An 18,558-nucleotide genomic window follows, 5' to 3' on the forward strand; every position below is an offset into this window, starting at 1 on the left:
TGTGACTCAAAAAACTCAAAAGCTCTTTAATAAAACAGATATAAGGATATGAACTGACATAAGTATATGAAGCAATATATGTTTACCATTAAAAATGCACTTTTCAGTTAGATATTTTTTTATAAATAAATTATTCTTACCTGTTATAGTTGCTTTGTTAATAGATGGTTGGCTACACATTGGTGATCTTCTATTAAAAAGGAAATGAAAAAGGATTTAAGACTGATAAATTCACTGATGCCTGAATTCTTGAACAATACAATTGAAAATACATTACTTGGGAATTTATTTGGGAACCCCAGAAAAGGAATATTTTAGGAACTTACAGGTTTATTAAAAGCCTGTAAAATCACATACAGAGCAAATTTCAAATAATTTGAAATGTGACTTATAAGCACATACAAAGACATTCTTTGGAATGCTAATTGCTTCTAGGTCTCGAGATGCGTGTTTTGGGTGAGGGAAATAACATCAGTACATTTGTCAGTGTAACTAACATTAGAGTTGACTGTGATGCTGTAACATGACTGGAGAGAGATCATATTTATGCTGCCTAATTTAATGTTATGAACTACTGTGGATAAGAAAGGTATCAGTACTTTGGATAAGGGAGGTGGAGTTCTAGGTTCAGATCATGTAAGCAGATCTCAGTGAGTGCAGCTGTCTGCTCACTCTGTTTCATTTGCAGTACTCAGACTGTGCCTGAATGGTCATCTTTGAATGATCTTAGACATCTGACTACGTTATCTAAAATCACATGAGGTGAAAAAACCTACTCCAAGTTTATGCAAGGGCATCAATTGCAAGATCAATTAGAGGGCAAGGGGGCTACAACTATAACATCTTTAGGGGATTAATAAACTTATTTCTCATCATTGTTTTATGCAGATTCCGTGGCACAGACTGAAATCTGTAACTCCTATTTTTCTTCTTAGCTTACATTAAAAAAGTATCACTGCAAAAAGTTCAGTGGCCAAAAACTGACACTCACTTGCTGGGTGCCCGGTCTTGTAAATTGGTTAATGCAGCAAAGTTATTTCGGACAGTACGCAGGCTGGCCAGAACCTGGAACAAAAAAGTGGTTTCAGTATCAATTTCTGCACAAGTGAGACTGATCTATTTCTGCTCCACTGTGCTGAAAGAATATGGAAAGCACGTTGCACTGTAAAAGGATTCCTGGGCAGGTTAGTCTGGAACCTTTTGCTATTACTTAACAATAACATGTTTGTAATACAGAGGTAGTAGTTTACCTCTATTTTTTTGTTCCCCTAATAAACAACTCATTATCTGTCTGAAGGCAAGCTGATTTGCAGGGGAGGAAAGTTTTTTACATAATTCTACTTATTTCTTTAAAATAACAAGCAAAGTATTTGAGTCTAGAAAATAATAGCCCATTCAATCCTAATACCTCACGCATAAGAAATAATTACAAAATCTTAATTTGCAGTTCAGTCCCCATAAACTCTGAAGGACAAAGGGAATGAGACTGTCTAGACTGCCAAGAAAAGTAAAAAGTAAAAGTGTCTCTTCTAAGAAGCACAGTTGATTTAGGGACTTAATGCACAAGGGCAGAGAAAGAGGAAGCTATCCCCTGAGAATGCAGGAAAAGTCTGCAGTCTCCTGCAAGCTTTACCCATTGGGAAAGACAACATAGATGAACTGCTTCCTTTCTTGACTTAATTTAATGCAAGATAGCAGACAAGAATGCAGTGAGTGTCTTGTTATAAGTAGCGTAGGCACTCACTTCTGAAGGCAGTTGGGTAACTTGACACAGAAGTTTTTTTGCCATGTGAGGGTAGAAAGATGAACCTCTCTGTCAGGGGAGAGGTTGTTCAGCTAATGTCACAGAGGAGACATTAGTTGATTTGAGCTAGGCTGAAAATGGGAGAAAGCAGAGATACTAATCTCTGGTATGTCTTTGCAGAAGTTGACCTTTTTTTTTTCTCAGGCCAGACTGGGTTGACTTCCATCTGAAGAGTAACAAAAGCAGCAATGGGAAGCTGAGTTTCAGAGATCTGAGTTGAGGAGTGCACAACCCTCTTTTCATAGCACCTTAAATGTATACAGGAGGTAAGAAGTGAGTAGGACACCAAGGAAAAAAAGAATAAATTAATGAAAGTTTGTAACAGAAAGTATTTAAGAACTAGAAAAGATTGGCAGTGGTCAAGCTATTGGAGGTAATTTCCAAAGAAGTTAAGATAATAAAAAATACATTTGGCTAACTAAACAGCCTTAATTTTATCTTTCAAAAAATCAGGAAGCAACTGACATTTTTAATTCAGCATGGATTAAAACCAATTATATATGTCATCAAACTTGTATATTCAGGATACAGTGGTGATTTCAGAGTATTTTATGAAAGGCTATTGCTTAATATTTTCTCTGCTAGTTAAAGATTATGGTTTTATTCATGATAAGGGCTTGATTAAGTGTTATAAATGCTGAATCTCTTTGCAATATAATTAAATGTATAATAAAGTATTTCATTAATATTCTTTTAACAGCTTATTATTTGAGCAAAGCTACCTTCATAGTGTGGCTGAAGCTGCCACGTATGCTGATATGTGGCATATATATTTTATATATATATATGACATATGACATCATATTAATGTATATATTTTTATATCATATGATATAAACATATATATAATATATATACGTTACACTCTTATAAAATTCTTATTTGACACTGCTGTCACACTGCTGTGTGACTCTACCTTTCTCTTTCCATTTATCTTCAATCACGTACAACTTCATAATTACAGTAATTTAACTAATTCCTATATGTTTTGGAGTAAAACCCATCATAATGAATTCAAGGCAAAGCAATGTTAACTTTTCATACTTTATAAGGAAGCTCTCTTGTGAAAAACTGTGGCTTTTTAATCTTTAATTAATTTAATTATAAATAATTTTGAACTAGAATTTTATAAACCAGAATCTGAATAGAAAAAACAAACCTGGTTTTGTAAGTGAACATAAGTGTTCTGGGTAAAATTTACCACATGTCTAAAAATCTCATTGTATTTAATTAATAAAAGATGTTCAAGTGGAGAAATTGTAATTAGAAAAATAACAAAATAACAGGAGTCAGAGATTTGTCTTAATCATGACTACCTACTACAGTATTTGGAAGAGATCAAAGGTGTTTGTCATGCTGTTGCACCCCAACTTTTCAGATAATCAAAAAGTGTTAAGAAGGAGAGGTATAGTTAACAGAGGGTGAGGATTGTGACTTTTTGTTGAAACGCTTTTCTTTTTTCAGTCAAACATATATAATATCAGGAACAGAAAACAACTGGTTTGGACACTTTGTCTTTAAATTACAAGGCCATGTGAGAAATATGATAAAGCTGTTCCTACCTGAGCAAATGGTGTCACAATCAAGTCATCTCCATGTCTGAAAAAAATATAAGCAGAGTTGCCAGTTAGGTATCACAAAAAAATTGCTGCTTTAACAGAAAGAAAATCAGGTTTTACAATGCAGTATAGGTAACTCCAGTTTTATTCTTCTGCAGTTACACTTTATGATTGCTACACACACTCTTTGAAAAGCAAGTATCAACTTAGTTATTGCCCAACAGCCTGGTAAGTCACTGACAGACCAGCCACTTTCAGTGCTGTGGGTATGGCAGGTGACTGATCATCCAGGTTTAATCTACATATATGTCATCCCAAAGGATAGAGGTGAACATTCCAAAAGTGATTCCATGGAGGGTCACCAGGCTTGTGTGGACAGAACAGGAGGATGGCTGGGAAGCACATCAAAAATTAATAAAAACCTACTAAAACGTCCAAATTGACTGAGATTTCTGTAGTTATAGGGCCTGTGACCAAGGGTGTGCAATCTGTACCACTGTACAATCAGTCTGTAAGGATGAAACAAAACTCCCCAATATTCAAGATCATCACAATATTGAATAACAGTGTAACTATTTTTATTTTCATCTCTTTTATTCCTTTTGTAATAGAGGAATGGATTTTTAAACACCCTGTGGAAGAAATCTGCACTTTGAACACAGTCGCTGCAGGAGTGGTTGGAATAGGGTTTTCTTTCAGGTGAAACAGAAAGCATATAAGCCTGACTCTTAGAATTGTCCAAAAGAAATTTGTCCTCCATGGGAGGAACTCAGGCTTTAATTGCTCTGGGAAGCCACATCCAATAGGGTATAAGAGACAAGATGAATCAGCCCAGAGCATTAACAGGAGAGTTAATGACCAGCTGGATCTAGTACTTCTTTATGTTTTCATTGGGTTCAGGAAAACACCGGCAAATGCCCTACACTATAATTTTAGATAAGGGTTGCCTGATGAATTACACAAAGGCTTTAGCAGAAGATAAGCCAAGTGCCTTTTTTTTTCTTTTTTTTTATCCTGTTCTCCATTGAAAAAGAGTGTGACTATGCTACTTCACTTCCAGGAAAATTATGCTCTTTGTCTTCGAGTTCTGTGAAATGTCATTATCTGATATGTGTCAACTGGCTTAAATGTTTCTCAGTAGTCCTTTAATTTCTTATCTTTTATATAGGATATTTTTATTAGTTGCATAGAGCTACTCCATTTTTTACTTTTTTTTTAACATTTAAAGGGGGCCCAGCTCAAAATATAAAACCAAATTTTAGTCTAGTCTAAATCTGCACATTTAGAAATTATGAAAGGGCAGAATTATGAAGATGAAAGTGTTTACAGGTAGCAGAAGCACTGGACAAAGAATAAAAGTATTCAGTTGCTTCTACCTGTAAATAAGACAGTGGAGACATGGAGATGGTTCTTTCTAGCATCTGTCAGTGGCAAACACTCTGAATGCCCAGTATATGACACAAATGAACAAAATATTCACCAGTGCCTCAAAGTACCAGACAACTCCTGAAATATAGTCACTAGCAGTTAACTTCAGATTAGCAAAAAATATGAAAATAAGATTGTCCTCCTCCAAATCTCTTGTGGGATTTTTTATTGTAGATGATGTTTCCTCTCCTTCCCATTTAGCCCGTTTGCCAGTCCTTGGATGCTGAGGCACCCATAAAAGGTAACAGCTACATGCTCTTGGTTTTCTGCCCTGGAGGATCTTCTATTCTTTTATGTAAAATAACGTGATCCACTTTTCTCATTTTCAAACCCGATTCTACTTGAGTTGTTTCTGGACTACATTTAATTGAAGAACACTGATATATTTAGCTTGTTATTCTTTAGAAGAAGCATGGTTAAGTAGTAATTTGATGGAATCAAGCCAGGATTTAATTTTCACTTTTCAAATCCTCCTTGTGTCAAGAGCAACAAGTCCAGATATTATCATTATTTTGGTGAATCTGATACTAAAAATACAGATATCCACAGCTTTCGCAAAATAGTTTAGCACTCACCAGACCACTTGAACTGCAATGCAATCATAAAAGGTGGTAAGCAATCTTTGATTCACATTGGGTCAGAAAATATGGACAAGGTGAGGGGGTTCAAAAATAGAACAGATATGTCCAAAGAAGCTGTGATAATTTTAATACAGAAGAGCAAGAACATATGATTCAAAATGTCATTGATACACAGTGTACTACAGTGTAATAGACACTAGAATGTATAAGTGTCCTCCTTTCTAAATGACATGGAAGTTGATGGGTGATTTGTTCTGGATTCCAGGCAGGATAGTGCTACACATCTGTATACAGAAGCAAGAGGGAGTGTAAATACTGCAATATGTCACAAGTTCTAAATATAGACAGAGGTATTAGCCTTTAAAGTTAGAATAAATTGGTCACATCAGTGTTAGCCTCTCTTAACTAGTATGCCTGGCATACTTGTTCACATCTTCATGTTTCAAAGGAATTACAGGTTTGAAAACAGAATATTTTTTACGGAGTGCCAAAGTTTTAAATAATCTGTTCTCTGCCACCAAAGAACATTGCTAAAACATGCACAAGCCCACATGAAATTAATGACTGTTACATAAAACACAAGTGAAATTCTCTCTAGCAGACTGAAGATTATACACACATTGGAAGCTATTAGCCACAGTAAAGTGGTGAAGACTAGACTTCTGCAAATTTCTGACATTTTCTTCATAATATTTCCTATATGACACTTGACCTTACACCATATAACCAACATCAATCCCCACTCTGAAGAGGAGATGAAAGTTCTATATTAAGTCAGAAGTTAGTTCAGTACATGTTCAGTACAAAAGTTCTGCTTTCTTTACTCAGGAATTTGCACAATTTGTCTCTTCTATCATAGAGCAGAAATTAACTTTTCCCCTAATAATAAGGAACTTAGAGATGCATGGACAGACAGAGAAGCAGGCAGGAAGATTAACACAAGGATAAAACAGAGTGACTGAATATCCTTTACTTAATAATTAAGCTGTCATAATTTAATATAGCATCTAATAAGAGAAGTAACTAGAGAGATATTTTGCAGACCTATCAGGATACACTCAAAAAATAGTGGATGTTTTTTATAATGGTTAGAAAAAACTCACTAAATCCATTAAAGAGAAGGAAATCCCACACTTTAGAGACCATGAGGAGTGTGAGGGACTTGCCATTGTGGAGCTTCACAGGGAAGATACTCAAGGTTTGTCTTTCTAAAGGCCATAGTAAACACAGATTAAGGTTGTTTAGGTCTTTCTAGACTTCCACATGAATATCAACTGGGTGATCTTGAGGACATGCATTGAAGTTATGAGATATAAACAGGATAAATAGGAGCTTTGCCTTATTTAAATAGAGGGGAGAAAACATACAACACCTATTTACACCAGTTTGACGCAAACATGCCAGTTTAAAGTATGATTTTATTGGTTTGCAACACTGCTCCCCTTGAATCACAACCTTTCTTATATTCTCAGGAGAAGTACTGACTGAGGATGCTGATCAGGCCTTAAATCCAACTGGCATAGTCCATGTTAGATTCTCTAGCTACAAACTTTGGACATAGACCTTTTGAAAGAAAAACGCTGCCAGTTGAATTGAAAAGCCAAGAGGACAGTGGCTGTATGGAATCCCTGAATGAAGCTCCACATCAAGAGCTGAGGCTTTCATCACACTGTCATATGAATTTACTCAATTTTTAAAGAATAGTATAAGAAAGAAATTGATACTAAGGTAGTCTGTTTGGGTCAGAAAATATATGGCAGCTGCCTTTAATCCAAACATCTAGATTTGGATTAAACATAGCATCCATTAATTTCTGTTTACAAGTTTGTATACTTACTGTCCAATAGTGTGTCTCAGCTTAGATGAGACATTTGTGTTTTGTTTGCATATATGCTGGAATGCAATTATACCATATACAAAACCACAAATGAAAGACAGAGAATAAGCTAATGGAATACTCTAACTGCCAGGATTTTCTCTTCTGTCCCAATAACATTTCATAGTTGAAGCCAAATATGCACACAAAAAACATATTAATTAAGTATGGTGAGGTATTCACATTGCTCAGATTCACATTTTAGCAGCAATGAGAGATTATTCTAGATTTCACCCTGATATGGCAATGGTAATGGTCCTACCTATCAGAAGATGTGCTTTGAGGAGCAGCAGTGGCAGCCTGCTCCATGCAGTTTGATCTTAATCATCATCATCTGCATTTGGAAAATATAAATGGCTTGGTTGCAAAATGGATTTTGTGAAGTCAGAAATCACAGTGCTCCAAGTCAGTTTATTCTGCTGGGATAGTGCTTAAGCAATGTCATCTCAATTTTTAAAGACTTTGAGAAAAAATTTTCTAGTGCTGAGATAGGCAATATGAGCCAGCTCAGTCTTGGCGTAGTCTTGGCTCAAAAAGCCAAGACTAAATAAGTGTAAGTGGCAGCTCTTAATGTTTTGCCCACACTACAAAATGGGGTTACATCTTTTCCTAGATAGCCAATGTGTTATTAGTGGTTTGCATATCTTTGAAAGGGCAAGCACAATCTGGGGGATGATTTGGCATCTCAGGCAGGGGATAGAGTCTATGACACTGTGAGCAGGCTTGGATTTAGGGTTGAGAGAACAAGCAATTAAAATTCATATCAGAGCCATGAGCTATAGAGGAGGGGGCTGTTTTTCCCAGAGCATTTTATTCTTGTGAACATGTCTGTAAGAGGATTGTTAAAAAGAGCTACTTGAAACGACAGAAATTGGATCCTGAATGAAGCAGACTCTCATCAACTATTGCTTGAGTGTTTCAGAACACCACAATTCTCTGTAACACTGTGCAGTTATGTCCTCCTGATACATCTGTCTAATTCAGCAACACACTAGCCCTAATTAGTGAAAAAGTATTGCTGTAATATTGGGAGTTCAGTTCAGTTAATTTAATTGAGCTTAACCAGATGAAGGAGGATTGGCTCCGAAAAGCAACAGTACCTGAGAAGTCCATTTTCCCAGCCAAAAGAATGCTAGTTATATTAATTCTCCTTGGACTGTCTAACTTATCAAGTGAGATTTAGAAAAAAAGACTAAAGGGAGAAAAAATTTCTCCAGCATAAATGTCACTAGTAAAAACTTCAGATATAAGTCTTTCCAAAGACCCTAATGGACTTCATAGGGAGCATAAATCAAGTTACTCCACTATGATGTTCATTAAGGAAACAATTCTTGTCTGTCTTACAGAGATCAAAAAAACCTCAAAAAAAATTGAATTATTGTATTTGGTTTATACACATATGTTATGTAGTAAAATACTGAATTCTTGAAACCTACCCTGTCGCAGTCATCAGTGCTAGGTTACCCAAACTGCAATCTTAATTCAAGCTGAACTGCATTAGCACCCAATGTGGGAAGCTCTCTCAAGACTTGAAAAGAGAAAAGAACGACATCTCTTACAGAATAAGGAACTGGAAAGGAACAGTGTTAGCAATTTGAAGTCAGTATTTTAAGGTTTAATCCAGGGGCTATCAGGTACATACTATCTAGCTATGTGTGCACCTCACTGTGCACAAATAGCTCCCTTTCATAGTGCCTCTACTTTTGACCAGATTAAAAAGAAGAAAATAAACAAAAAAACAACAAACCGAATTTTGTGGGTTGACAAGGGCTATTTTAGGTCTCAGTGACAGTTATCTGAGCTAAGACCCATCAAATCCAGAAACTTCATTCAGAATTGCTGGATGAGCTGGAATCAGAATTTGCTATCTCAAAAAAACAGGAATTATTACTATTTATTCCCATCCAATATAATGTGCTGTAGGAACACTACTAGGCTTGCTACATTTACCCAGAAAGTCTCCTAACACCTTTGGAAGAGTTTGAGGACCATCAGGATCTCTTATGTCAGTCCAAGCTATTTTGCTCAGAAGCTTAAACCTCTTCCAAAGACATTGTACTCACACATCTGGCTTGTGTAATCTGCCTGAGGAAATCACATAGATAGTGATGTAGTAGACCATCACAGTAGGATGCCAGCATGATGTGTAACATAAAAAAATCACAGCTAACTCAAGAAATCATTTGTATCATATTTCCCTAGTCATCTATCAAGCTTCAATGCTTTATTCCTGTCATTATATAGCAGACCATTTAGATTACAGGAGAATAGTGGGCAACTAACTGAGCAACTGGCCTCTACTAAGTCTGACAGAATTACTCAGTCCTGAAGGGAAACAGAGTACAGCCTTGCCAGAGTGTTTCACTGCTGCAGGTGGTTTTCTTTCTGAAATCAGAAGGTGGTCTGCCTGGGGGTCACTGAGGCAATGGCAAGGGAAAAGAAGCTATAGCAGTGTGGGGCTTTGTTTTGTGTGTTGAAGGAGAAGCTGGATTAAGCCAGAGTAGATAGGACTTTGAATGAGAAAAATGCTGGACTCAGTCAGAGGAGTCCAGGCCAACTCAACAGTGCCACTATTGGACTGTTCATACAACCAAAACCATCATTTAACTATATCAAGCCTGGAAAACAAAAAGGCATCAGGGACTACAGAGTAGTTCTGTTTTCTTCTCAGGTTTGAGAAAATTAGTTATTGGGTTTGTATATATGACTGGAAGCAATCTAGTTAGTGCCACTTAATGTGATATCATTAGGGAGGTTTGATTGCATTAGGTGACACACATAAACTTTTATCTTGTAGCAAATTAAAATGAAATTCGTTTCCTGTAACTGCTTTTAATCATCAGGTATTTGGTTGTTTGCTTGTCCCTGTCCCACATGCTTAAGTGTTTAAAAGTGCTTAAGCGTGTTACTTCTGAAGAATAAGACTACATGAGTTTCCATGTGAGCCTCCTCCTGATGCAGGCTGAAAGATTCCCTTCTTAAAAATAATAGCAGAGCTGCTGAGAACAAGGCACTCATTCAATACAACCCAGCCAGAGAGAGCTTGCTATCAGCCAGCCAGAGAGAGTTTCAAAGTTTATAAAAAAATGGTCTCTTGACTAAATTCAGAGGTCCCTAAATGTATGTGAGAAGAAACAAGCTGACTTCAAGAAAAACAAGAAAAAAACCATCAGATTTTCAGACTGTACACTTTCAGGGATTGAACTCTACAACTAACTGAGCATTAGTTCCATTAAAAGAATTCAGAACATTCAGTTTGTGCCCTGAAGGGTGGAATGATAGCTAATGTTCTGTGTTTTGAAATAAATTTGACCTGCCCATGTAGATGATCACTGAGCCAGAAAAACAATTCAAAAGGAATCCCCCCAAAATATTCAAGTCCTCTTTTACAAAGCTGCCTCTCTTCACACTGCTCCTATCATTAAGTACTGCAGATGTCCACCCTCCCCTCCGCTGCTGATCAGTTTTGCAAGCCCAGGGAGTAGTGGTGTTGTGATGTACCTGAAATCCCAGCTAAGAATTAGGTTTGGTACCATATTTTTAAGAACATGCGATCTGTGACTGAAAAGATGTAGGAATTCAGTCAGCTTTGGTTGTAGCTTCAGTAATCACTTGTTATTTTCCTTCAAACATCTATTGTTTCCAGAGAAAGGAAGAAAAACACCTAAAATATTTAAAGTGTTTAAAGAGGAAGTGATGTGTTTAACAGCTGAAAGCTATGTTTGGAAAATTATAAGGTTTTAGCAATCTCACACAAAACCAATCATGATTCTGTATTGACTGAAAGTAAATAATATATATTTTCATTTCATCAAGAAAAATTCTCCCCTGAATAAAAAGCAAATAAAGTCTTCTCCATGCAAAAATGCTTTCTTTTTGTTTCCCAACATAACCAATTTCCTGATCAACAAATAAAGTTAACACAAATTTATTATTCAACTTTAAGCTAGTTGCATTTTAAGTTGAGTTCTTTGTTTTGAATTTCACTTGTAAAACGTGTCAAACAATCAGAAAGGACAGTCATCTTTTTTGTTTTTCCACAGTTTTTTCATTTATAGTTCAAAGTATACTGTACATGACTTACAAATGACTTAGATTAACTTAAGCTGCAATCCGGAACTTTTATTAAGCATCTTTAAAAAAAAAGAAAAAGACAATGAAGAAAAATATTTGCTTGTTTTTCCTAAAGTGATGTATATTTCTTTACACTAACAAATAAATGTCTCAAGCAATTGAATATATTTTTTAATTAAATATTGTTTCTAAACAAAGACACACATAGAAAATGCTTCTTTTTTAGAGTAGGCTGGACTTTGAAGTTTGACTGTTCATTATCAGCCAGTAATGAGCACTAAACAATAATATTAGAGATTCCAAGAAAAGAATATGATTAAAAGGAATTTCAGCTGCAAATTTTCTAGAGAGTAGATAATTACTTCTAATTTTTTAAGCTGAAGTGCAATTACTCCTCTCAGTAAACACATCTTGTCTGCTGTACTAGAATCTTGGCTAGGGCATTTCATGAAAAAGATGTGTTTTTTCTCCATAACTTAATATTCATAATCATAATATTTGATTAATAAAAAGCCTTACTGGTTCAGGAAAAAAAGAAAAAGCTTGCCTTAGAGGATGAGAAAATATATCCTCTGTAACTGTAGCTTAGGGAAAAGGTCCTGGACATTCATCCTCTTGATATTTCTTTTATCACAGACAGCAGCAGAGGGATGCTGCTGTCTTCAGAAGTTAGTGACTGAGTAGCAGTGGGTTGTCCAGGTCAGGGAATGGGTGTATGGTGGCCATTTCGCAGATCACAGTGACCCAGAGTTCCTTGGCTGGGTTCTGCTCATTTTATGCATACAAGCAAGTTTTAATTGAAATTATATTAGTTGGAGCTTATAGCGATAAGCTGACGAAGAAAGCAATGCTGACCTTCTCTAAAGAAAGCTGTAAAACTCCCCCAGCAGTTGCTTTTTTATGAGTGAGGTTCAGCTGGCCAAGTCCTGAGGAAACCAGGATATCTGTGCAGTGCTGCACTGTGTTCTGAGAGCTTGTGGAAATGGGAGAACAGACTTAAATGAGATGTCAGATGTCTTCTTACACACAGAAGACAGGGTGGAGCTTGGGCAGACCTGTCTACTGAGAATGTCTTGGTCCCCTGGTCTAGACTGCTACTCTCTGGTCTGCTTTTTCAGAAACACAGAGGGGATTATATGTGCTTTTGCCCTTCAGAGTGGCATAAAACATGGGCTGTGATGCAGCACTGGACAGTTTACTGGCTTTTTTTTTTTTCTAGGAACCTATTTTTTAACCTGATTAGAGACCTGGGTTCTGCTAAAACAGAAACTCTCTACTAATTTGATCTCTTCCTCCATTAACCAGGGCAGTGATCCCTTTAACAAGAAAGAGTATAAAAAGTGTTATCACTTCAACCTCTTCCTGCATTTGCCACCACAGTTCACACAAGTCAGCAAAATGCAATCAGACCACCTCAGCAAGACATCCACACAGCTCTCTGCTTCACTAATGTCTTTAACTATAGGCCTGACAATTTTTCCAATAATTATTTTGCACATCTTTCATCTAGATATTACTTCCTTTCTCCTCTGTGTTGCTGTTGGGACCTTTCTTTTTTCTTTTTTTGTTTTGTTTTGTTTTTTGTGTTTTTTGTTTTGTTTGTTTGTTTGGTTGGTTGGTTGGTTTTTGTTTTGTTTTGTTTTCAATTCTTTATTCTTCTTACCTTTAAACTTGTTTTCCTGTCTTTCGTCATAGATCCTGGACTATAATTGCTCATATTATCTCACTACCCCTCACTGCCTCATTCAGTTACTTCTTTTTCTCTTTCACATCCTTTTCTCTGCTGGAAATCCCACAGAGAGGCTTCACAACACACCTGTGCTCATCTGACTTCGACCTTGTATATTCCTGTCTAAATTATTCACCTCTCCAGTTCACAAACATTAGCAGCTTTTCCTAATATCTGTATAAATCTGCGTCCTGCTTTTATTATTCTCAAAGACCATGTTATTTCTTCCAAGGGATAATTAAAACAATATTACTGACCCCCACTCCAATTTATGTGCTTTTCTTTTCTTACACTCAGCTGCTTTTTCTTCTGAACTGCACCCACAATTGTTCCACCAACCTTCTCTCATCAAAGCAGCCTGTCTTTTTATTATTTTCCATAACTAATTCATGAAAATATACTTTGGATTCTCTGATTTTAAAAAACATTCCACCTGTTCCTTCTCTTCCCTTGTTTCTTTACTTTCCATCTCAACTCCCTAAATGGAACTCGCTTTGCTTTCTCTGTGAGGTTAACTATTTTGAGCCTAGTGACTCGCATTGTATCTTCTCCTGGGGATAGTATCTGACTGTATTAGTCTCTTGGTTATCATCTTATATTTTGACTTTATAGATTGTTTGTAGCAGAGCCCATCTTTTCATTTTGGATTTGCAAACAACTGAGCACAACTTGTTCTCTACCTCGGTTGGAGCTGCATACATAATAAATAATGACACGATGCATTTAGCACTTTAGCACTGCCCTCCACTGGCTGTCTGAACATGACATTCCACATCTGACTAAAATTTTGAAACCTTGCAACTGACTGGAAAATATTATTCTAAGTTCAGTATTTGAGAGTAATGGAAATGCCAGAATTATTGATGTTCTACCCCTTTCAAATACAAAACATATGCCTTTTGCTTTGTCTTTTTCTTTACAAAGTGAAATATTGAGGCTGGTTGAAGAATCAGGGATCTAGACTAAACTGCTGTGTACAATTAATTGACTTACATTACCTGAATGATGCATATATTTTGTATCATACATTGCTCATGCTTAGAAAACAAACAATACTTAAACATGTATATAGATGCAAAAGAGAAATAGAATAATTTGACACTAACCTAAAATTTGTGTACTTCCTCTGTCAACCCTTTCATCTTCCACCTCATTTAGCAAGGTCCTGAATCAGAATTGTTTCTTTATTTTAATAATATTTGATGGATTTTCTTTTCATAAGAACATTCAGTTTATGGTTGAAACATACATAAGGACTTTTGTGACATTTCTTTTTTATTCCTTGCTATTTTATCCTTTTTAACTTTCCCCTATTTTATTCCCTGTCTTTCTTTCACTTAATTTCTGTGATACAGCCAAGCTTATTATAATTAGGCTTATTGATAAATGATTAATATTCCATGGTGAGAACAACTTGCCTTTTACATTTCGTAATGTGCTCCCCTCCAAAACAGTGGCAGGAATATTTACCATCTTAGTACAAAGGTTCATCTGTGACAAAAGATTGTGATAATCTATCAAGATGTGAGGTCAAATAAATTTTATATGCAAATGTGTTTCCAGAACAATTTGAAAAGAAAATAGAGAGGGAAAAAAAGGGGGAGAATATATGCTGTTTCAGTAATTATATTGTTTATCCAATTTACTGCCATGTGCTGAAATATTACCCAAAATTCTAGGAAATTAAGTGGATTATGAGTTCAAGGAGGGAGCACTAATTGAATTTTTCATTGAAATGACTCATCTAAGCAATACAGTCAGCTGGATTGTCCTCCTGAATGTAAAAATCTTTACAAATGTTATCCTGGTACAGGTACCATAATAAAACCTTGAATCTTTTCCCTCAAAAAAAAATCTGTCAGAGGAAGATTTGCTGGAAGGGGGTTATTATTTCCAAGAAAAATGCATATTTTTTATAAAAAAGCAAGCTGATTTTTTCTTGTTCTAACCCATTTTGTCTCATCAAAAACTGGTCACATTTGGCACAAAGCTTACTGAGTATTTCAATCCACAGATCTTAACTGAGTCATAGACCTTACACTAACCCTCTCTAAACGCAGGAAATTTTCTTACCTTGAAACTCTATATAGAAAAAGAGCTATAATTAAACAAAACAGTTCTAAAAATTATATAAGCTGAAAAAATAGGAGTGTTTATTTATGACTTTAAGTTAAATATCAGCTCTAATTTCATTCATTTTTATGAAAAATCTTATTCTTTTTTTATGCCTACTCTTATTTTTGAAAGATTATATCTATTGATCTTTGCCTCATTAAAAGCCAGCATTCACTGTGATATTCTGACAAGCCTGATCCTTTATTTTAGATAAATATTTGAATCATAAATACCAATTTGGCAGTGCATATTGGAGCCCTTTAGGCAAAAAAAAACCTAACCAAACAGAAAATAGTTAATAATTTCTCCTACTTAGAAGTGACTAGAAGATGGAACATTTAAATATTTTTGGCATCTTACTAATAAACAGAGATTTGCTTGACTTCCACTAGACATGGAACCTGGGGTCCACACATACTTGAAAATCATGATTTACTAGCAGAAAATACACACTTCACAAAATAGAGTGAGAGGACAGAATAATCTTAAAAAGGTCTTTTGTTAGAATTTTGTCTTTTAATTAAGACAATATTTGAAATAGTTTTTTTTTTCTCTTAAATATATTCTTTTCTTCCAGCTGGTAAATCTTTTGTCTAAAAACATAAAAGACCCCAGTTGGAAATAAATGGAATGTATTTCTTAAAATTATGAAGAAGCATAAATTGATTTTGTGTTGTGTCTCTTGAAAATAAGTTAAGAGCCAGAAAATAGCTCTCCTTATCATTTTAGTACACCAGTACTGACTGTCATTATTATTCCGTTAAACTTAATAGAGTGCATAAATATGTCAAGTACACCCTCATGATATCCTTCAAGAAACTGCAGGAAAAAGTATGATCTTCATTAAAGAAATAAACAATTTTCCATTACTTCACTAGCATAAGTGATTACAGTCTGACTTAACTCAAAAAAATTTTCTTGTGACTGCAAAAGTCTTGATATTGGACAAATGATAGACTAGAAGTATTTTCTAAGGTACTTACATATCACTGGCAATGGAGGAATTCCTGGACATGGACTTTGGAGACAGATCATAATCGCTGTCTGACCGGTAAAGGAAAGACTCCCTACGTTGGCTGTGGACAAAATTTGCCTGAAGAATTAGCCCTGACCCAGGGCTTGTCATGGGGTCCAAGGGACTTCGTCCTGATGATGTACCATTGTCTACATCGAAACTGCAAAAAGAAGAGAAAATTTAGTATGGTATTGACCTAAGAATTTTAAAATATAATAAACATCCTTTTGAAAAATTGTCATAACTAATTGCATCTTGATAGTAGTGGAGAAATAAAGACCTGGCCATGTCCACTGTTATGAAAAAACAAAAGCCATATGAGAAAGATACTTTAAAATTACTGATAAGAAAAAAACCCCCAAGGCTGAAATGAAAGAAAATTGGAAGAGAAAAATCCCATGCTATTAGAAATACAGGAAGCTTTCTACTTCTCTGCATGTAGAGTATCCATGAGCTCTATACCAGAGGAAACATATTTCACTATTTACTTCTTCAGACCCCAGCTCTCCTGAGCTGAACACCAATTATGCTGTTAAACTGCTAAACTGAGGGCTTTTTCCTTATTGCATACTCAATCCTAATATTTTGTTACTACGAAAATAGTTCAACTACATACTTTATCTTGTTCCAGTAAACAAAGTGCTGCAGTGGCATTAAGGCATGTGCATGTACTTGAGCACATCTGCCTTTATTAGATTTGCTATTTTACAAAGAGATGGGAGCAGTGAGTCCTTTGTTAATGGCCAAGCAGCAGAACTTCTGTTCTGTCTTTGAACTACACAGTTTAGATTCATCGCTTTTGGTTATTGTGTTTGATATGAAGAGTGGTAAAGAGGCTTATCATTCCTAGAGAACACTTTTCTCTAGAAAGGCTGAAGCATGAGGGAACAGAAAGAAAGAGAAGGCGAGAGTAGATGCTGTTTTACATAGACAGTAATGTTTCTACAAAGGGCTTTGAGAATCAGTCCAGAGACCTTGAAAGGAGTCTTCAAACAATTAAACACCAGTACAGTGTGGGTGGTGCTGAGAGGATGCATTCATGGCAATCTGTGTTGCTTGACAGCCCAACAGCTCCATTTGGTAGTGTATGGAAGCTTTTTGCAGTATGTGGCTTCATGTTTGGATGTCTTGTGGTATGCAGTCTGAGAGGTTACAAATGTGTGGATTAGCAAGATGAGCTCTCTAGGCTCATTTGCTATACTAATGGGGACAAAAATAACTGCTAAATAACTGCTAAAGCATTTCAGAATAAGGGACGAGCAGAGGATCTTTCACATAGTTTTTTAAACATAGGTAAGTGTCAGCAGCATATTATGCATTTTTGCTTAACCCATGTAAAGTATTCATTTTGAAAATAGTGCTAATTTGAAGGACACCCACAGGCTTCCATTACAGCTAAGGGCAGCAGAAAAGATGCAGTGTAAGTCAGCTGTTGATTAGACTTCAGGCTAGCACAACTGTCACAGCTGGTACATGCTACCCTGTACCAGCTTGTTCTATCTCCCATTGGCCTGAGGTTTCAATGAGGTAGCCACTTCAATCCTTTGCTGAAGTGACAGGGTTCCCATGACCTTTTTTTCCTTTCTTAAATGAACTAATCAAAGAAACATATATTGCTTATTTTGACACAGATGCACATGGCCTGGCAGAGGATAGATTTTTGTTTCATTAATTATTTCAGTGTTTATTTTTACTTTGCACATGTTTCTAGACCTGCAAGCTTACTGCCACATTCAGACTATATTATTTTCTTTGGATTCACCACTTACAGTTTGAATGTAGAAAATCAAGTGTAGTTGGCTTGTTTGTTTCTCTTTAAAAAAAAAAATAAGTACAGAAAATATTATTTAAAAACTTCAAGAGAGCACAGTCATTTAATTCTCTTTTCACTGTAGTTTTCAGGACAATCACATGTCAGTAAATCCAAATACATACATTTCTTCCCAGGACTTATTTGATTTTATTATGCCTGTATCTTAAAATGTTTTATGAACCTCAAACTAAGAAAGCTTAAACAATGAGACAACAAATTAGAGTTCTGCCACCAGCTTTCCAGGTGATCTTGGACTGTGCAGAGCTCTTCTTTGCCTTTCATTTCCCCTATTTATTGTATCTGTGTGCTGACTGTAGAGTCTGCTCACTAAGGGTATTTGAGAATATATTGGAAAGGTCAAGATACCATGAACACTACAGTAAAATGTCCCTTGCAGCTTGTAGTGGCATTAATTCATAACCACATTGCCACTGTCACTAGCATGACTACTATTACTTGTTATCAATCAATGTCTTTTCAGTTTGAATTCCTAAATATTGCAGGAGCACAAAATAATCACAATGCTAATGAAGGGTTTAGATCATCATGCCCAAATTTCCTAAC

The 18,558-nt window shown here is 35.8% G+C and overlaps 1 protein-coding gene across 12 annotated transcripts in view; it reads right to left on the bottom strand.

The window, feature by feature from the left end:
* Positions 1-18,558, bottom strand: part of PDE4D (phosphodiesterase 4D) — a 527,299-nt gene that overhangs the window by 84,972 nt on the left and 423,769 nt on the right. For all 12 annotated transcript variants that reach the window (XM_072922389.1, XM_072922391.1, XM_072922390.1 and 9 more), the window contains 4 exons: positions 16,150-16,341; positions 3,367-3,403; positions 992-1,065; positions 141-190 (listed from right to left, as the gene is read on the bottom strand). In XM_072922389.1, the coding sequence (XP_072778490.1) occupies positions 141-190; positions 992-1,065; positions 3,367-3,403; positions 16,150-16,341 (353 nt within the window). The remainder of the gene's footprint in view (positions 1-140; positions 191-991; positions 1,066-3,366; positions 3,404-16,149; positions 16,342-18,558) is intronic.

The sequence above is a fragment of the Taeniopygia guttata genome, chromosome Z (assembly GCF_048771995.1).
Source record: "Taeniopygia guttata chromosome Z, bTaeGut7.mat, whole genome shotgun sequence".
NCBI lineage: Eukaryota > Metazoa > Chordata > Aves > Passeriformes > Estrildidae > Taeniopygia > Taeniopygia guttata.